This window comes from Mobula hypostoma, chromosome 8, assembly GCF_963921235.1.
Source record: "Mobula hypostoma chromosome 8, sMobHyp1.1, whole genome shotgun sequence".
Classification (NCBI taxonomy): Eukaryota; Metazoa; Chordata; class Chondrichthyes; order Myliobatiformes; family Myliobatidae; genus Mobula; species Mobula hypostoma.
The window spans coordinates 149,312,286-149,333,818 of record NC_086104.1 but is presented as its reverse complement, the minus strand read 5'-3'; the positions used below and the strand labels follow the sequence as shown (position 1 = coordinate 149,333,818).

The window sequence follows — 21,533 nt, the reverse complement described above, 5'->3', positions numbered from 1 at the left end:
GAAGATTTTTATTTAGACAGGGAACCGTCTGCATCTGCGCCCGAGAATGTAGCGGACAGAATTCCTGAGGAACTTTTCACAGGGTTTGGAGAAACCTGCAGAATATCAAGGTTGGAGGTGGGACTGGTTTATGGGCGGGGATAGGTGCGGTGGCCCGAATGGCTTGAGCAACGGCAGGGTCGCTGTGCCTTTAAGGGGAGTGGTCCTCGGGTTGAAAAAGGTTAATATAGGGGCAGAGAAAGCAGGGGCCCCTCCCTGTTTGCAGTGTGTGTATGGGGTGTCAACATGAATTACATGCCGGGTACCGCCAGCTTGATTGAGGATATTGACAGTGAGTAGGTCTTGTCCAGGACGCCGGCTATGGTCGGCTCTCTACTGCTCCACCTGTCTCACTCACATTTCCCTTTCCCTGTCTCCCCGACCCCATTGCCCTCTCCCTGCCTCGCCCTCTCCCTGCCTCACTCTCTCCCATACCTCATACCTCCCTCTGCCCTCAAACCTCCCAGCCCTTCTCCCCCTCCTCCGCCCCCCTCCTCCGCCCCCCTCCTCCGCCCCCCTCCTCCTCCTCCTCCTCCGCCCCCCTCCTCCTCCTCTTCCTCCTCTTCCTCCTCTTCCTCCTCTTCCTCCTCCCCCCTCCTCCCCCTCTTCCTCCCCCTCCTCCCCCACTCCCCCTCTTCCTCCCCTTCCTTCCCCACTCCCCTACCCCATTCTCTCTCTCCTCTCCCCACTTCCCTCCTCTACCCACCCCACCCCCTCCCCCGCTCCCCTACCCCATTCTCTCTCTCCTTTCCCCGCTTCCTTCCCTCCTCTACCCACCCACTCCTCCCCTTCCCCACACCACCCGTCCCCCTACCCCTTACCACTCTCCCCTCCACCCCTACACTCCCCTCCACTCCCCTCACCCCCCCTCCCCCTCCCCCTCCCCCCCCCCTCCCCTCCCCCTCCCCCTCCCCTCCCCCTCCCCCTCCCCCTCCTCCCCTCCCCCTCCCCCTCCCCCTCCCCTCCCCCTCCCCTCCCCTCCCTCCCCTCCTCCCCCTCCCTCCCCCTCCTCCCCCTCCCCCTCCCTCCTCCCCCTCCCCCTCCCCCTCCCCTCCCCCTCCCCTCCCCCCCCCCTCCCCCTCCCCCTCCCCCTCCCCCCTCCTCCCCCCTCCCCTCCTCCCTCCCCCCAACCCTCCCCCAACCCCCCCCAACCCTCCCCTACCCTCCCCCCACCCCCTACCCTCCCCACTCCCCCTAAGCCTCCTTCCACCACCCCTTCTACCCCCGCCCCTCGCTCCGCTCCTTGTCCCGTTGTGTCTGCGGTTGTCGGGCCGAGCCGGTTCTACTTTGATCCTGTAGTGTACACTGTCAGCTCTGCTGCCCTCTACCGGTTGTGGAGCAGCTCGGCGAGTCGCGGCGGCTCATTACCGGCGGGTACTGTACTCGGCGAAGAGCGGTGTGGCCAGCGCTGTCCCTCTGGGCTCTCCGGCTCAGTTCAAGATCGAAGTCACAATACAGTATCAGATATCGTTATATCAGCCGCAGTGAGGAAGAGGAACGGGTTATCGGCCGCAGTGTGTTTGGAATCTGCTTGGCAGCTCTCAACTTTAGTTTGCATACGACCGATTTGGGCGGGGGGGGGGGAGCTCAGAGCAAAGGATGCTGCACCCCCACAGGCATACGTCCCGTGTTGGATCATAAGACATAGGAGCAGAATTAGGCCACTTGGCCCATCGAGTCTGCTCCGTCATTCAATCATGACTGATCCTTTTTTTCCCCCTCAACCCCATTCTTCCCGTAACCTTTGATACCATGTCCAAGCAAGAACCTATCAATCTCTGCAATAAATACACCCAACAACCTGGCCTCCACAGCTGCACGTGGCAACACATTCCACAAATTCACCACCCTCTGGCTAAAGAAATTTCTCCAAATCTCTGTTTTGAATGGACGCCCCTCTATCCCGAGGCTGTGCCCCCTTGTCCTCGAGTCTCTCACCATGGGAGACATCCTTCCCACATCTACTCTGTCTAGGACTTTCAACATTCGAAAGGCTTCAATGAGATTCCCCCCCCCCACCCCCATCCTTCTGAATTTCAGCAAGTACAGGCCCAGAGCCATCAAAAGTCCCTTGTATGATAACCCTTTCATTACTGGAATCATTCTTGTGAACCTCCTCTGGACCCTCTCCAATGCCAGCACATCTTTTATAAGATGAGGAGCCCAAAACTGTACACAATACTCAAGGTGAGACCTCATCCAGTGCCTTATAAAGCCTCAGCATCACATCCCTGCTCTTGTATTCTAGACCTCTTGAAATGAATGCTAACATGGCATTTGCCTTCCTCACCACAAACTCAACCTGCAAGTTAACCTCAGGGTGTGTTCTGCACAAGGTCTCCCAAGTCCCTCTGCATCTCAGATTCCTGGATTTTCTCCCCATTTAGAAAATAGTCCACACATTTATTTCTGCTACCAAAGGTCATGACCATGCATTTTCCAACATTATAATACATTTGCCACCTTCTTGCCAATTCTCCTAATCTGTCTAAATCCTTCTGTATCCTACCTGTTTCCTCAACACTACCTGACCCTCCACCGATCTTTGTATCATCTGCAAACTTGGCAACAAAGCCACCTATTCCATCATCTAAATCTAAATATACAGCATAAAAAGAAGTGGTCCCAACACCGACCCCTACAGAACACCACTAGTCACTGGCAGCCAACCAGAAAAGGATCCTTTTATTCCAACTTGCTGCCTCCTACCAATCACCCAATGCTTTAACCATGTTAGTAACTTTCCTGTAATACCATGGGCTCTTGGTAGGCAGCCTCACATGTGGCACCTTGTCAAATGCCTTCTGAAAGTCCAAATATACAACATCCACTGCATCCCCTTTATCTATCCTACTTATAATCTCCTCAAAGAATTCCAATAGGTTTGTCAGGTAGGATTTTCCCTGAAGGAAACCATGCTGACTTTGTCCTATCTTGTCCTGTATCACCAAGTACTCCATCACCTCATCCTTAACAATTGACTCTGACATCTTCCCATCCACTGAGGTCAGGCTAACTGGTCAATAATGGGACTAGACAGGATAATAGGTCTTGAACATGAGATTCTCCAGATGCTGGACATCTAAAGCAACACATACATAATTCTGGAGGAACTCAGCAGGTCAGGTAGCATCAGCATATTAGGTTGCATGGACTAAATGGGCCAAAAGGCCTGTTTCTAGTGCTCTATGACTCCAACATGGACCTCAGTACCTCTATATCGTGTTGAAAATCTACTTTTGGAAAAGATTTTATCTCTGGTAGAGTGTGCTGCAAGTCTGGAGTTGGACTTCGGGCAAGGTTTCAGTCTGGGTACAAAAGCTAGGGCGAGGACTGGATCTATTATCTACAGCCCTTTGTTTTCTCCACCGATCACCTCCCAGCCTCTGTTGCTATCTCCACCCCTCCCCCCTCCAGCTCGTTCCATTTGCCAATCAGCCCTCACCTGGATCCAGCTCCAGCTCCCTTCGCTGTTAAGCTCTTCAAGTCCTGAGGCAAGGTCTGGACCCAAAACGAAGGCCATTCCTTTGGCTGCACACACCATCTGACCTGCTCCTCCAATAACGTGTCCTCTGTCTCTAGATAACTTCACTCATCATAAATATGATTGCACAACCTACAGACTCACAACTCGCATTCTCAGTATCATATATACCATATGATTTTTATGTACAATTTTTGTGTGGTGTTATATATAGATGGGCAAGCAACCAATATGCCAAAGATGACAAATTGTGAAAGATATTTATTTATATATATTATAATTTGTTTCAGTATTTGTCTTCTGCATATTATCTGTTTGTATTTATGTCCAATTTTTCATAAATATTCTTGTATTTCTTTACTTTTCTGTAAGTGCCTGCAAGAAAATTAATCTGAAGCTAGTATATTGTGACTTTGATAATATGTTTACTTTGACCATAGCTTGACTTTTGAATTCAAGGTCATTCAACAGCTTGCCGATGTTTACCCCACCCACCTGGCTGCGGCCACCATCTCACCATTACCCATTGCAGCACTGTGACCATTTGGCCCATTGAGTAGAGACTGGCCCTCACCAGGGCAATCCCACCTATCCCATTCCCTTCATTTTCCGTGCCTCTGCAGCTTCTGCTTTCATACACACATGCTCATCAGCTCCACCATGATTCTTTGCCACTTACCCAAATGAACGGCTGTAAATTTCCCTATCATCCTACTAATATGCTTTGGAATTTAGGAAGAACTCCGTGCAAACTCCACACAGACAGCAATGAATACTGGATTTGCCAGTGACATCCATATCCTGTAAATAAAATTAAGAATGCGAGAGAACTCAACACAGGTCCTGGAAATCCAGAGCATCCTACACAAAATGCTGGGGGAACTCAGCAGGTCAGGCAGCATCTATGAAAGAAAATAAACTGTTGACCTTGCAGGCAGAGACCCTCTTGTGCTTCTGCATTCTTTACACTCGGCACTAGGGGGCACTCATGCTCCATTCTCTGTAGAGTGTCCTTTGTCGCCACATAGGGGCAGAGGTTGGTACTGCCACTGGTTCTCCATTGGAGCCCAGACACGAACACCATCTATGTTGACTGTGCAGTAACAAGTATTTGCACATCTTGAAATCTGGTCTGTCAGAAATCCTGGGCAGAACAGTAATTAGGATTCATTCAGTTAATCTAAAATACTGAAAAACATGACAAGGAGAGATGTGGGGGTGATGGGGTTTGGGGAGGAAGAATATAGGGGAGTGGTGGGGTAGGGAGATGGTTGAGGTGGGGGCAGTGAATGGGTGTATATAGGGTTGGGGTTAAATTCCACTGCCTGGGAGCAGTGGCTGCTGATGACAGCGGGCTATGCCTGTTTGAATGCCCACAGAACTCTGGACTGACAGCAGTGCTCAGACTGGACAGAAATTCGTGGATGCTTGAAGTAATTTATGCAATTAGAAAGAGTTGGGCCTGGAGGAGGCCATTTGGCCCAGAGCTCCTGTGATGGTTCCTTGCTGAAGGAGCCTATTACCTGCAAAAAGAAGTGCGGGAATTGGGGGAGGCATAGAGAAGTCCATGAGAATGAAAGGGTTAACATATGAGGAGCATTTGATGGCTCTGGGGCCGTACACACTGGAGTTTAGGAAAATGAGAGGGGAATCTCATTGAACTTCACTGAATATTGAAACGCCTCGATTGAGAGGACGTGGAGAAGATGATTCCAATTGAGAGGGTCTAAAACAAAGGGCATAACCTCCGAATATAAGGACTTCCTTTTCAGACCATAAGACATGGGAGCAGAATTAGGCCATTTGGTTCATCGAGTCTGCTCCGCCATTCAATCATGGCTGATCCCCACTCGTCAGCCTTTTCCCTGTAACCTTTGATGCCCTGTCCAATCAAGAACCTATCAAGCCCTGCCTTAAATACGCCCAGTGATTTGGCCTCCACAGCAGCCTGTGGTAATAAATTCCACAAATTCACCACCCTTCAGCTAAAGAAATTTCTCCGCTTCTCTGTATTAAATGGACGCCTCTCCATCCTGAGGCTGTGCCCTCTTGTCCTAGATTCCCCCACCACGGGAAGCATCCTTTCCACAACTACTTTAGAACGGAGATGAGAAATACCTTTAGCCAGATGGTGGTGAGTATGAGGAATTCATTGCCACAGACAGCTGTGGAGGCTAAGTCATTGACTATATTTAAAGTGGAGGGTGATAGATATTGGATTAGTAAGGACATCAAAGATTACAGAGAGAAGGCAGGAGAATGGAAATGGGAGGGAAAATAAATCAGCCATGATTGATGGAGCAGACTCAATGGGCTGAATGGCCTAATTCTGTTCCTATGACTTTAACACACACTCTCCATTCCTGAGTAACCCGATGAGGTACAACTGTGGGGGTGGGGGGTGGGGTTGCAGGAAAGGGTGAATCTCTTCTGTACTCCTTCCTGGACAGGGGAGGGGGGCGGGGGTGTTGGTGGGATGGGGGGGTGGACGGGTAGAGAGCTGGATTGGGGGTACAAGGCACCTGGTGTGACTGTGTTGGGGGGGGGGCGTGTTCGGTCCAGGGATGATCTTGGGAATGGCATGGTGTGTTGTGAAGGAGGGTGTTGGCTGGACCAAAATCACTGGAGATCCCGAAAGTTCCTGCTGGAAAGCAGCTGGGTTTGGGGGCCTGGGAGGAGACCCAGAGGCAAATAGTCTCCTCTGCAGGTGGACTAGTTGCTCGTCCAAGGTTCAGCACAGGCCAGTCTCCGTGTGAACTCTGAAAGGAGGAAGGGGCACGTGATATGGCGGAAAAGGGAGCTATGAACCTGCTGTTTCTCTCCGACCCTGCAGAGAAGCACCTGGTGCTACTGCGCGATGGACGAACCCTGGTCGGATTCCTGCGAAGTGTTGATCAGTTTGGTGAGTAACACTGACAGCTGTCCCCTCCTCAGTGCCGGGAATGGGTGGTTTCTCGTCCTCACCACACTTCCTGGCAGTGAGTTGCAAACTGTTCACTGTATCAGCAAAACAGCCAACATATTCAAACACTGATAACCTTTGTTCTCTGTATTTATTTTTTATTATTGGTACAATTGTCATCTTTTGCACGTAGGTTGTTTGTCAACTATCGTTTATAGTTTTTCCTATATACTATTGCATCTTGTTATTTTCCTGTAAGTGCCTGCAAAAAAACAATGAATCTTAGGGTGGTATATGTTAATGTATATTAGATTAGATCAGATTATGAGGACACTCAGTCCTTGTTTATTGTCATTTAGAAATGCATGCATGCATTAAGAGATGATACAATGTTCCTCCAGAGTGATATCACAAAAAAAACAGGACAAACAAAAGACTAACACTGACAAGACCACATAATTATAACATATAGTTACAGCAGTGCAAAGCAATACCATAATTTGATAAAGAACAGACCATGGGAACGGTTAAAAAAGTCTCAAAGTTCCGATCGACTCCCAACAGTCCCTGATAAGGCGGCAGAAGGGAGAAACACTCTCTGGCATAAACCTCCAGGCACCGACAGCTGCCGATGCATTGGAAGCACCCGACCGCAGCCGACTCTGAGTCCGTCCAACAACTTCGAGCCTCCGACCAGCCCTTCAACACTGAGCACCGAGCACCATCTCTGCCGAGTGCTTCGACCCCGCCCCGGCTGCCGAGCAACAAGCAAAGCCGAGGATTCGGGACCTTCCCCTCCGGAAATTCAGGATCACACAGTAACAGCGGCAGTGAAAAAGACATCTCAGAAGTTTCTCCAGATGTTCCTCCATTCTCTCACATCTGTCTCCATGAAATCAGGATTGTGCACGGCACCCTGCTTGACAGATTACAGATATCAGTCACCGGAGTGGCCGCGCAAGCTGCATCGCGCCGCCATCTTCTCCTCCTCTTATGAGGTATGGATGCTCTTTGAACTTTGATCTCTCCCACCCTGAACATTCTCCCGGCTCCCATTGGGCTGACGATACAAAGGCCTGAAAGCACGTACCACCAGATTCAAAAACAGCTTCCATCTCACTGTTGTAAGACTATTGACTGGTTCTCTACCGCAAGAAGAGAACTATTCCACCTTCTCTGCAACTGTCACACTATATTCTGCAACATGCACGAAAAGCTGGAAGAACTCAGCAGGCCAGGCTGCATCTGTGGAAAGGACCCTTTGTCTGCACTGGGAAGGAAGGGAAGAAATTGGAGTAAGAAGGTGGGGGTTGGGACCAATTACCGGCAGTTCTAGAAATCGATGTTTATGCCATCAAGTTGGAGGCTACCCAGACGGACTATACGGTGTTGCTAATCCAACCTGAGTGTGGCCTCGTCCTGACATAGAGGAGGCCATAGAGGCCCTCCCTCACCATATTCTGCATTCTCATCTTGTTTTCCACTCTGCTACTTCAATGCACTGATGTTTGGAATGACCTGTGTGGACCGCGTACAAAGGTCTTTTGCCGGACCTCTGTACATGCGACAATAATAAACCAATTATGAGAACAAGAACAAACTGAGGCATGTTCCTACCTCGGTCCTCTATTCTCACACTACAATGATGAAATGCTTTGAGAAACTGGTCGTGGCTAGAATCAACGCCTGTCTCAAGAAGGACCTGGACCCACTGCAATTTGCCAATCGCCACAATAGGTCGACTGCAGACAGGATCTCAATGGCTCTTCACACAGCCTTGGATCACTTAAACAATACAAATACCTATGTCAGGATGCTATTTATTGACTACAGCTCAGCACTTAACACCATCATTCCTACAGTCCTGATCAGAAAGCTACAGAATCTGGCCCTCTGTACCTCCCTCTGCAAATGGATCCTTGACTTCCTAACTGGAAGACCACGATCTGTGTGGATTGGAAATGACATCTCCACTTTGCTGTCAATTAACACTGGCGCCCCACAAGGATGTATGCCTCGCCCACTGCTCTACTTTCTCCGCACTCATGACTGTGTGGATAGGCATAGCTCACACAGCATCTATAAATTTGTTGATGATGCAACTATTGTTGGGAGAATCTCAGGGGGTGACTAGAGGGCGTACAGGAGTGAGATATTCCAGCTAGTTGAGTGATGTCACAGCAACAACCTGGCACTCAACATCAGCAAGACGAAAGAGCTGATTGTGGACATCAGGAAGGGTAAGACGATGGAACACAAACCAATCCTCATAGAGGGATCAGAAGTGGAGAGAGTGAGCAGTTTCAAGTTCCTGGGTGTCAAGATCTCTGAGGATCTAACCTGGACACAACATATCGATGCAGTTATAAAGAAGACAAGACGGCGGCTATACTTCATTAGGAGTTTGAGGAGATTTGGTTTGTCAACTATAACACTTGAAAACTTCTGTAAATGTACTGTGGAGAGCATTCTGACAGACTGCATCACTGTCTGTTATGGGGTGGGGGAGGGGCTACTGCACAAGATCAAAAGTAGCTTCAGAAACCTGCAAAATTAGTCAGCTCTATAATAGGTATCAGCCTCCATAGTATCCAAGACATCTTCAAGGAGTGGTACCTTAGGAAGGCCGCATCCATCATTAAGTACTTCCACCATCCAGGACTTGCCCTCCTCACATTGTTACCATTGGGAAGGAGGTACAGAAGCCTGGAGACACACACTCAATGATTCAGGAACAGCTTCTTCCACTCTGCCATCCAATTTCTGAATGGACATTAAACCCATGAATGCTACCTTACTACTTTTTTATGTCTGTTATCTTGCACTACTTATTTAAACTGAACTATTTAATAGACATACTGTATATACTTAATGTAACTCAGTTTTTTCTCTATATTTACCTATCATATATTCCTATGTATTGCTGCCATAAGGTTAACAAATTTCATGGCATACAGTGGCATGCAAAAGTTTGGGCACCCCTGGTCAAAATTTCTTTTACTGTGAATAGCTAAGCGAGTAAAAGATGAACTGTTCTATTTTTAAAAAGTTCCATTTTAACTTCATCAGACCACAGGACTTGTTTCCAAAATGCATCAGGCTTGTTTAGATGTTCCTTTGAACCTTTTGAATAGAACTTTTTGGCCACAATGAGCAAAGGTATGTTTGGAGAAAAAAGGGTGCAGAATTTCATGAAAAGAACCCCTCTCCAACTGTCAAGCACGGGGGTGGATCGATCATGCTTTGGGCTTGTGTTGTAGCCAGTGGCACGGGGAACATTTACTGGTAGAGGGAAGAATGAATTCAATTAAATACCAGCAAATTCTGGAAGCAAACATCACACCATCTGTAAAAAAAAAGGTCAAAGATGAAAAGTGGATGGCTTCTACAACAGGATAATGATCCTAAACACACCTCAAAATCCACAATGGACTACCTCAAGAGGCGCAAGCTGAAGGTTTTGCCATGGCCCTCACAGTCCCCTGACCTAAACATCATCGAGAATCCATGGATAGACCTCAAAAGAGCAGTGCATGCAAGATGGCCCAAGAATCTCACAGAACTAGAAGCCTTTTGCAAGGAAGAATGGGTGAAAATCCCCCAAACAAGAATTGAAAGACTCTTAGCTGGCTACAGAAAGCGTTTACAAGCTGTGATACTTGCCGAAGGGGATGTTACTAAGTACTGCCATGCAGGGTGCCCAAACTTTTGCTTTGGGCCCTTTTCCTTTTTTGTTATTTTGAAACTGTAAAACATGGGAATAAAAAAGTAATCTTGCTTAAATTATTAAAGAAATGTGTTATCTTTAACTTTGTCTTTTGGAAATCAGTTCATCTTTTACTAGCTTAGCTATTCACAGTAACAGAAATTTTGACCAGGGGTGCCCAAACTTTTGCATGCCACTGTATGCCGATGATATTAAACCTGACTCTGTTTCTGACCGTTGTGCTCCCCCAAGCCCCGATCTGAATGAGCTGGAGATCTATGTTGGCTGGAGTCAGAGCTTTATACTTTGGCTCGTGTTAGGGTCAGCCATGCTAAACAGGACAAATGGTAGAGGCCAGATTCAATGTGGTCAACTGGTCCTCCAGGTTTGGGGGGTCAGCTCAGGGTTAATGACCCTGACTGGTCAACCAAACTGTTACGGAGACAGCAATGAAGCATCCTTCTACACCTGTGTGTGGCGGTATTCCTGAGTCTCCACCCAGAACTTGCGTGACTGATGGTGATGAAAACTGGAAGGAAGCTAATTGGCATGAAGAAGGAAGACCTGCACAACAGCAAGACCAAGACAAAAACTGGTTTCGGCCAAGGACAGACAGAAATGTAAGACCTTCGTTGCTGCTGGAAATGCCAATGGTGTAATGAGCAGTGAGAAAGGAGACTGTGGTGCCCCACTTGGTTCAATTTTGGTCATACTGATATAAGAAAGGTGCTCTTACACTGAAAAGACTGCAGAAAAGATTTACCAGATGTTCAAAAGCTTAAAGTTAGTTTATTATCAAAGTACATATATGTCACCATATACAACTCTGAGAGTCGTTTTCTTGCAGGCATTCACAGTAAGTACAAGAAATACAGTTGAATCAATGGAACTCCACACCTAATGTCATGGATAAACAACCAGTGTGCAAAAGACAGCAAACTGTGCAAGTTCAAAAATAAAAAATACATTATAAATCCATAAGCAATAAATATCAAGTCGGTAGGTTGTGGAATCAGTTCAGTGATGGGGTGAGTGAGGCTAGCCCCTCAGGGTCAAGAGCCTGATAGCTGAGAGGTAATAATTGTTCCTGAACCTGGTGGTGTAGGTCATGAGGCTCCTGTAGCACCTTCCTGATGGCAGCAACAAGACAGGAGCATGGCCTGGATGGTGGGGATTCTTCATAATGGATGCTGCTTCCCTGCGACAACGCTCCATACGGATGTGCTCTGTGGAGGAGCTCTTTACTTACAGTGGACTGGGCTGTACCACTATTTGTAGGCCACTGGTGTTTCCATACCCAACTATGATGCAGCCAGTCAACATACTCTCTGTGACACATCTGTAGAAGTTTGTCAATATTTTAGAAGATATGTTGAATCTTCGCAAACTTCATAGAAAATAGAAGTGCTGCTGTGTTTTCTTCACAATGGCGTTTGCGTGCTGTAGCAAGGACAGATCCTCTGAAATGATAACACTGAGGAATTTAAAGTTGCTGACCCTCTCCACCTCTGATCCCCCAGTGAGGATTGGCTCATGGACCTCCAGTTTCCCCCTCCTGAAGTCAATAATCAGCTCCTTGGTCTTGCTGACACTGAGTGAGAGGTTGTTGTTGTGACACCACTCAGTCAGATTTCCAATCTCCCTCCTATATGCTGATTCATCGCCGCCTTTGATTTGGCCAACAACGGTATTGTCATCAGCAAGTTTAAATATGGCATTGGAGCTGTGCTTAGCTTCACAGTCATAAGTGTAAAGTGAGTAGAGCGGTGAGGGAGATTGTGGAGGAGATGTTATCGCCAATCCAAACTAACTGGGATCGGCAAGTGAGGAAATTAAGGATCCAGTTGTAAATGGAGATATTGAGAACAAGGTCTTGAAGCTTATTGAGGGAACAATGGCATTGAAACCCAAACTGAAATCAATGAAGAGCATCCTGATGTATGTATCTTCACTGTCCAGATGTTCCAGGGTTGAGTGAAGAGCCAATAAAGTGGCATCTGCTGTGGACGTGTTGTGAAGGTAGGTAGATTGGAGTAGATCCGAGTAGCTTCTTGGGCAGGAGTGGATATGTTCCATCACCATCCTCTCAAAGCACTTCATCGCTGTGGAGGTAAGTGCCTCTGGAAGATTGTCATTGAGAGCCAGGCCACCCCTAGACTGCCAACGTGAGAGGTTAAAGATATCGGTGAGCCCTCCAGTCAGCTGATCAGCACATGTCTTCAGTACTTGGCCAGCTATCCTGTTTGGGCAGGATGCTTTCCATGGGTTCACCATTCTGAAGGATGCTCTCGCGTCAGCCTCAGACTGAAATCCCAGGATCATTGGGGGGCTGAGGGAGTTTGTGAAGGTGCTTCCATGCTACCAGGACTTGAGGGACTGTGTCAGAAGGAGAGAGTGAACGGGCTAGGAGACTTAGGAGAAATCTTATAGAGGTGTATACAATCACTAGAGCTATAGATAGGGTGAATGTATGCAGTCTTTTTCCTAGGGTTGTAGAATCAAGATCTGGAGGAACTAGGTTTAAGGGGAGAAAGGAGAGATTTAATAGGAATTTGAAAGGCAACTTGCTTTCCTATACTTGCTGGCCATTTTATTAGGCACACCTGAATACCTGCTTATTCTTTTCTTTTCAAATCTTTTTATTGTTATATTATACCAAAAAAATAACATGAGTACATTGAAGTAACAACACAATGTCTCAAAAAAGACATTATCTTAAAGATTAAAACAAAAATTTTGTGATAACAAAAAAAATCTACTAAGCAGAAAAGAGAGAAAAAAAAAGAACCCATTAGGTGTACAACCCTGGAGTCACGCGTCATACAAAAAGCTTCTAAAAATAAACATCAGACTGCCAGTAAGAAAAGAAAGTATACTAAAAAATTTACCATTAGATCATGGAAAAATTCTATCAATTAGCTCAAATGATAATAACAAGCAAATGAGCCCATCTTTTCTCAAAATCAAATAAATATTCAAAGGTTTGACTTCTAATTTTCTCCAAACTAAGACATAGCATCACTTGAGAGAACCATTGTGACAAAGTGGGAGCTGATGTATCCGTCCACTTCAACAAAGAATACCTGCTTATTAATGCAAATATCTAATCAGTCAAACATATGGCAGCAACTCAATGCATAAAAGCATGCAGACATGGTCAAGAGGTCAGTTGTTACTCAGACCGAACATCAGAATGGGGAAAAAATCTGATCTAAGTGACTTTGACCATGAAATGATTGTTGGTGCCAGACATGGTGGTTTGGGTATCTCAGAAACTGCTGATCTCCAGGGGTTTTCACGCACACCAGTCTCTTAAGGCTATAGAGAATGGTGCAAAAAAAAAACATCCAGTGTTATGCAGTTCTGAATGCATCCATATGCCTTTGAGCTCATCGACGTCAAGCATTGTCGCAGGACCGCAGCGTCCATCATCCAGGCCCACCCTCCTCCACAACCCATTCATGCTCTCTTCTTGCCCTCCCATCTGGAAGAAGGTACTGGAGCCTCAGGACTCACAGGAGGATCAGAAACAGTTATTACAAATTAGCTATCAGGCTCTTGAACCAGAGGGGACAACTTCACTTGCCCCATCGTTGAAATGTTCCCACAACAGACGGACTCCCTTTCAAGGTCTCTTCCTTTCATGTTCTCCATATTTATTATGACCAGGTAAGTGGGAAAGTGATTGGGTGGAGTTTGGGGGCAAAGTGAGAAGCTGGGAGTGGATAGGTGGAAGAGGTAAAGTGCTGAAAAAGAAGGAATCTATCAGGAGAGGAGAGTGGACCAGTTTTCAGCATCTGCAGTCTCTGATCAATGGAATGCAGACTCAGTGCTGAAGACTTTTGGTGTCACACTATAGCTGCCCCCAGACAGTGTGATGTTTCTACAGTCTGGGTCCTAATCTTCTCATTTATTGGAACCCCGCAGCTAATTTGGTGCTCCACCAGACACTGGAGCGGATTCACGTGGGCAAGAAGTATGGAGACATCCCTCGTGGAATCTTCATCGTGAGAGGAGAGAATGTTGTCCTGCTGGGAGAGATCGTAAGTCTGCACTGTTCTGTCCACATTGGTGTTGGGGGAGAGGGGGACGGGAAATGGCACTTCCCCCTCTGTTCTATGGAGAAGGTGCCCTCCTCTTCCGGTCTGCTACTAGAACTTCTCTTTCTAGAGGTTAGGAACAACTGTGTTGGAAGTTCAAGGGTCCCTTTTGTGTGTAATTTCCTCCAACATGAAGAATGTAGAATATAGAACACTACAACACAGTCTATACCTTTCAGACCACAATCATATAACCATATAACAATTACAGCATGGAAACAGGCTATCTCGGCCCTTCTAGTCCGTGCCAAACTCTTACCCTATCCTATTCCCACCGACCTGCACTCAGCCCATAACCCTCCATTCCTTTCCCGTCCATATATCTATCCAATTTAACTTTAAATGACAACTTAGAACCTGCCTCAACCACTTCTGCTGGAAGCTCATTTGACACAGCTACCACTCTCTGAGTAAAGTTCCCCCTCATGTTACCCCTAAACTTTTGTCCTCTAATTCTCAACCCATGCCCTCTTGTTTGAATCTTCTCCACTCTCAATGGAAAAGTCTAACCACATCAACTCTATCAATCCCCCTCATAATCTTAAACACCTCTATCAAGTCTCCCCTCAACCTTCTACGCTCCAAAGAATAAAGACCTAACTTGTTCAACCTTTCTCTGTAACTTTCTCATGAATCGACTTTTTAACCCAAGATCAACCAAACCCTTCCTTCCTACATAACCCTCCATTTTTCTGTCAATCGTGTGTCAATCTAAGAATTTCTTAAAATGTATCTGCCTCTAGCATCACCTCTGGCATTATGTTGCTTCCTCTCATCACTCTCCTAGTAATAAAAAAAGTTACCTCTGACATCACCTACTTTCCTTCAATCACCTTAAAATGATGCCCCCTGGTATTGGCCATTTCCGTCCCAGGAAAGGTCTCTTCCTGTCCACTCTATCAACGCCTCGTATCATATGCATTCTATCAAGTTACCTCTCATCCTCCGCTCCAAAGACCTATCCTCATAAGACATGCTATCTAATCAAGGCAGCTTCTGGTAAATCTCCCCTGCATTTATTTTCTCGTCAACTGCGTTTACCGGTGGGGCATGAGTACACCACGCGGGCCTCTGTGATCAGTGATGCAGCTGGTAGAGCCACTGCCACAAAGCTCCGGTGACCCAGGTTCAAAACTGACTTTGTGCTGTTTATGTGGAGTTTGCAGGTTATCTCAGTGACGCCGTATTACTCTGGTTTCCTCCTATATCCCAGTAAATGTGATACCGAGTTCTTAGAATGTCATGAATGTCAGAATCAGGTCATCACTGATGTACACCAGTGACCCCAGTTCAATTCTCGCCACTGCCTGTAAGGAGCTTGTAAGGAGTTTGTACTCTTTCCTGTAAGGAGTTTGTACGCTTTCCTGTAAGGGGTTTGTACGCTTTCCTGTAAGGGGTTTGTATGCTTTCCTGTAAGGAGTTTGTATGCCCACCCCGTGACCGGGTAGGTTTCCTCCGGGTGCTCCGGTTTCCTCCCACAGTCCAAAGACCTACAGAGTGGTAGGTTAATTGGTCATTGTAAATTGCCCCATGATTAAGCTTGAGCTAAATCAGGGGATTGCTGAGCAGTGTGGTTTGAAGGGCCAGAAGGGCCTACTCCATGCTGTATCTCAATAAATTCAAAATAAATAATACATAATGTCACGAAACTTGTTATTTTGTTTTGTAGTAGAACAGTGCAAGATGTAATAACTTACTATAAGGTACAATAAAGATCAGAGCTGGTGTCCCCATGTGGCTAGTGAGAAGTGTTTATGGGTTGACGGACCGTCAGAAATCTGAAGGGGATGAAGCTGTTCCTAAAACGTTGAGTAAGGGTCTTCAGGCTCTTGTACCTCCTCCCTGATGGTAGTTATGTGAAGAGGGCATGTCTTGAGAGGAATATGGACATTATGTAGGCAGAAGGGATTACATTACATAACATTATCATCGCTGTCATTATGTGCCATGTCCTATAACATGGGCGATTATGGTCTTTCCATAATTGATTGCTCTTGGCAAATTTTTCTACAGAAGTGATTTGCCATTGAGTTCTGGGCAGCGTCTTTACAAGACGGGTGACCACAGCTATCCAGTCAAAAATGGCGGTGTGGGACCAGCACACCACTAGATCGCCTCTTGGGGTCACCTTTAAACCTTTGCCCTCTCGGCTCATATCTTAGAGATGCTGGGCATTAACACCTGGGGGCTACCTCATGGGATGCGGCAATAACTGGCACCGTCTCTTTCAGGATCTGAAGAAGGAGCGAGAGTCCCCCCTGCAGCAGGTGAGCATAGAGAAAATTCTGGCGGATCTGCGGAAGGAGCAGGAGGTGAAGAGCAGGACAGAGAAGCTGAAGATTCAAGTTTTCAAGGAGCGTGGCCTGATACTTCCCTATCCTGACACTTTGGATGAATATTAGAGAAGATGGTTTGGAAATGAGCACGGAATCTGAAACTTCAAACCCTGAGTATATTGCTCTGTAATTCTCCCTGTTCCTAGGACCTGTTAATATTGAATCTTGGAGATTTTGCTTTTTTGTCTTTCCATTTACAACATTACTCCATGTTGGCGCTGTTGGGTGAATATAGGGGGAATGAATGGAAAGATAAAATCCTCACTGATACACATCTCAAACTTTAAACCTTCTCTGCTTTACACTGGGTAATCTCATCATTGGCCACCTTACAGAGTTCAATTTAGAACTTGATCTGGGACCTCCTGCAGGCTCTCCTGAAGAAAGGACAAAACTTGGGTTAATTGGTCACCATAAATTGTTGAGTCCAATTATCTATCCCTACTGTTGATTGGACGACTGTGCCCTCTTGTAATCTCTCCCTGCTGTTGATTGGATGGCTGTGGCCACTTGTAATCGCTCTCCATTGTCTGAATGGCTGTGCCCAGTTATAATGTCTCCAAATCAGTCCAAGAAGATTGAGTAGATCTCCGGCTTAAATTGCTATAATCTATGGCTGAGAGATTCTCACTGTATTGTAAGAGGGGGAGCTCCAGGATTTCAACAGCGAAGCGGGACTGTTCTGCTGCCATGATAATATCAGTTGTTGCCATGTGGTTCAGCCAGTTGTCTCTGTAGTTAAAGGGGTTTTCCCATGTTCATTTGATTTCTCACAGAAATACAACCACAACTGTTCACAGTTGTGGCAGCACAAAGGTCAGAATGTGACTGTGACGGTGGATTAGAGCAACTGGTTCTTCTTTAGCAAGTCCAATACAAGAATGTGTTTACACATCATATCATGGGTACCTTAATCGACCAGTTTAAAGTTGGGTTGAAATTAAGTTTGAATTCTGTGTTGTCCAGACACTGGAGCATTCTACATATCAAGACTGGTTGGCTATTGTTGTAGCTTCCCAGCACTCCCCCTCAACTTCCCTAGAAAGGACCAGTAAGGTCAATTGATTTCAAAGCAATGTCAATTCCCATGGAAGGCAGGGGTGAGTCTTCCTGAGGTATCCCAATCTTGAGGGTTTATGTCCTCCTACGATTGTACTCAGGGAAAGTCAAGAGAAACAGTGCAATTGGAAAGACTGGGTACCTGCATTTGTTGGATTGACAGGTCCGAGTTTTGTTTTCTCATGTGCAGGACGAAAGCAGTAATGATCCTCACTTTGTGCAGAGAGGTTCCAGCAGACTGCAGATCCGCTCATAATTTTTAATTTAAATTTAGATGGAATCAGGGGCTTGATTTTGCTGTCATGAGAAATTTGATGTTATCTGCTTTTGACGGTGAGTCACACATAAAGTGTTTATCCTCAGCAGCATTGCTTGTGGTCTGTCACTGTTCCCTCAAGAACATCGGAGGGAAAGACTGTTCCTCTGAATCAAGGAGGCAATGAGGAGGATGCATGGTGCAATGGTTCCATTTAATATCAGAGAATGCATACAGTATACAACCTGAAATTCTTACTCTCTGCAGACATCCACGAAACAGAAGAAAAACCCCAAAGAATGGAAGACAGGAAAACATTAGAACCGCAAAGTCCCTCCTCCCCACCCTGCCTTAGCAAAAGCATCAGCCCTCCCCTGCAAGCAATAGGAAAGTCCCAAAGAGACCATAATATTGAGTCCATCACAACAGTTCAACATACCATAGGCTTGCTCCCTCATTAATGGAGAGAGAGGGAGAAAGGAGAGAGGTATCATTCCTGTCACTGAGAGGAGAGGCTAACAGCTCGCTGCTTTGGCGTTACATAAGGCAACACCTGGACATTAATGGGATTGAAGCAATTGCAATTGTTGGATCCCGAGGCTTTTGAAATCTAAAGGTTCCTTGAAAGTTAAAAATGATGCATAAAACGCATTGCCTATGATTGCTTTATTAACTGCAACAAGAGCAGAAGGGAAGAAAAACAGGAAAAGATAAGACAAAGGGTAAAAAGAGGCAGAGAAAGAATAGGGGAAGAGAGCCTGTAGAAAAGAGGGGAGAAAGACAAAGGTGATGTGGTTATCTTATACCAGGCTATTGATAACAGTAAATCAAAGTACAAAGTTCAAAGTAAAATTTATTATCAGAGTACATACTTAGCACCACACACAACCCTTTCCCCTATAAGCATACTCAGCAAATCTGTAGAATAGTAACTGTAAACAGGATCAATAAAAGAGCAACAGCATTGAAGAGGACACTGCAAATATAAATAAATAGCAATAAATAACAAAAACATGAAGTAACAAGATAAAGGGTCCTTAAAGTGAGATTATTGATTGTGGGAACATCTCAAAAGATGAGTGTAGATATCCTCTTTTCCTCAAAAGCTGGATGATTGGGGGGTAGTAACTGTTCCTGAACCTGGTGGTGTGAGTCCTGAGGCTCTTGTACCTTCTACTTGATGGCAGCAGTGAGAAAAGCGCATGTCCTGGGTGGTGAGGATCTTTGATGATGGATGCTGCTTTCCTATGACAGTGTTTCATATAGATGTGCTCAATAGTTGGAATTCCATTCAATTCCACTGAAATTCCAACAGATAACAGTTAATCAATTAAATAGCCAGATTCAAATAATGCATCATCTGCCACTGGAATCCAAGAAACTTCCTGAAAACTACAGAGGCGACTGTGACCACTGGAGTAGTCACTGACAATTACATGTATGTGGATCTGAGGCCTCTGTCAGTCAGGGTCAACCATGGACTCCCCCCACCTCCCCGCCACGCTTCTGATGAACACAAAGGAACAGCAGGGACCAATACAGTTTGGCACCAGTGGGGTTGCAGGAATTGCCAGTCAATGCTGAACTTAACGTAGGACTGCCTCAGGGAATCTGAATTTTCCTCCTCTGGGTTTAATCCCCAAGTGTGGGTGTAGCCGTGAGGCAGTGGGGGTTTGGAGATCAGAGTTTTCCTTCTCCAAGATGAGTTGCCAGCCACGGCTGCCGAGCTCCATCTGCCCGAAGCGACTGGTTTTAAGTAACACACCTTTTAGTCGGCAGAAAGGGTTCTGCCGGGCTTAGTAGCTAAGCCACACCTGAACGCCAGGAGCTGGACTTCATTGTCAGAGGCTATTTGAGCCGCACGCCATTGGGAGCATTTAACAGATAATGGAAACTTATCCCCATTATCAACCTTGGCTATAACAACCTTAAGGAACCATACATACAGGTGATTATAGAAATACATGAACCAGCGTAGGTTCAAAGCTTAATTTATTATCAAAACATGTATCCATATACAACCCCGAAATTTGAATTCTCCAGATAGCTGCGAAGCAAAGAAAGCACACAAAAGCCTTTTGGTGAGAAACATCAAGTCCTCCACCCCCCCACACATACAAAGATGAATGGCATCCCAATCATCATCACTCTCCCCCTCCACCAAAAAACCCTCCTTCCTGACACAAAATGGAAAAGGAACATCGACCCCTAAAATACAACCCCTCCCCTCCACAAAAAAACTAACAGAACACCAACAGAATGTCAATCCCCATGCACCCTCCCCTCGCACAACAAAATGGAAAAGGAAAGGACGATAAAAAAGCACAGAATATAAAAACCTTAAGTCTGGAAAAAGTTCACAGTCCATTAAGGCAATAGTCCAAACCATATGCAGAGAGCCACGGTACCATCTTATGATTTCACCGACATTCATCAAAAGAGAGGGACCCCGCACGAGGCATCGAGGCCTACCCGCTTGCCACAGTGAGTCACACAGTGATAGGCCGCTCACAGACTCCTTTCTCGGCAGCGATCGAAAGGCAGGCATTCGGCACTGAAACTATCATTGGCATTTTAGTTTTTCACCTCGATGTCTCAGTCTTCCTCAACAGTTTAATCGGTGATTAGTGAATGCTTTAAATGGCGAAATGGAGTCGAACGTCAGCTCAAAGTTTCTTTACATCGAGGCCATCCAAATTGATGCACCACCAATAACTCCAAAAGACTGGAAGTAGAGTAAATACTGAAAGGGCTTTTATTCGCAGTAAAATGTGACCTCAAGCATGCTGAGTGTCTGCCCCTGGACTGAGAGGAGGAGCAGTGGCACAATCATCTTTATTCAGGGGTCTGCGGGAGGAGCCACAGGAGCAGTCAGCAGAGGGGCGTGTCCAGACAGGTAACCCAGTTACAACATATATATATGGTTTACCACACAAATACGAGCTCGCTTCCTGGAATCTTCTTGGAACCAGTAAAGTGCTGCATCACTCAGACAATCTCCAAACTGTAAATCGCAGGCTCTGACAGTCCCAGAAACACATTTGAGGTCAATGAAAACCAGATGTAAATGAAGTAAAAAAGCTCTCTTTGTTCTTATCTGGAAAATGTTGACCGAGGAAGCATTGTACGTAGGAGGATTGATAAACTTGCAAAAAATAGTGAAAACTGCCAGTATTATTTACAAAAAGACTTCCACTAAAAAAACACAATAATAGTTCCATACTTATACTTCTCCAGTGTGAACTTCTGGGGGCCCAGATCTGTCTCTCCTACTGAGGGCACCAGGGCATACCACCTTTAATTACCAATAAAGTTAACTTAAGACTACACATGAATTAAAATATGATGCACCCAGGCCGGCTGGTGGCGCAACGACATCAGCGCTGGACCCGAGAGCGGAGGTTCCCGGGTTCGAAACCAGTCAGGTCCACTCCCGAGTACGCTTTCCATCCGTGCTGGGTTGAGTGTCAAGATCGCAACTCGACCTCGTAAAATAAAAGGAAAAATACTGTGAAAATGTCTCCGTGAGGAGTGGCGTGCCACACAGTCTCTCTCTCTCGCTCCTTGTAAAAAGCCATGAAAAAGACATCATCACGGACTCACGCACACAGGCACACGCCAAAAAAAAAGAACATGATGCACCCCACAATG

The 21,533-nt window shown here is 46.1% G+C and overlaps 1 protein-coding gene across 1 annotated transcript; it reads left to right on the top strand.

Moving 5' to 3' along the window:
- Positions 1–244: 244 nt before the first annotated feature.
- Positions 245–17,988, top strand: LOC134350288 (U6 snRNA-associated Sm-like protein LSm1). Its single transcript, XM_063055327.1, has 4 exons — positions 245–331; positions 6,357–6,425; positions 14,059–14,174; positions 16,463–17,988. Exons 1-4 carry the CDS (start codon positions 286–288, stop codon positions 16,631–16,633), a joined length of 402 nt encoding a protein of 133 aa, XP_062911397.1. The 5' UTR covers positions 245–285; the 3' UTR covers positions 16,634–17,988.
- The last annotated feature ends 3,545 nt before the right edge of the window (positions 17,989–21,533 follow it).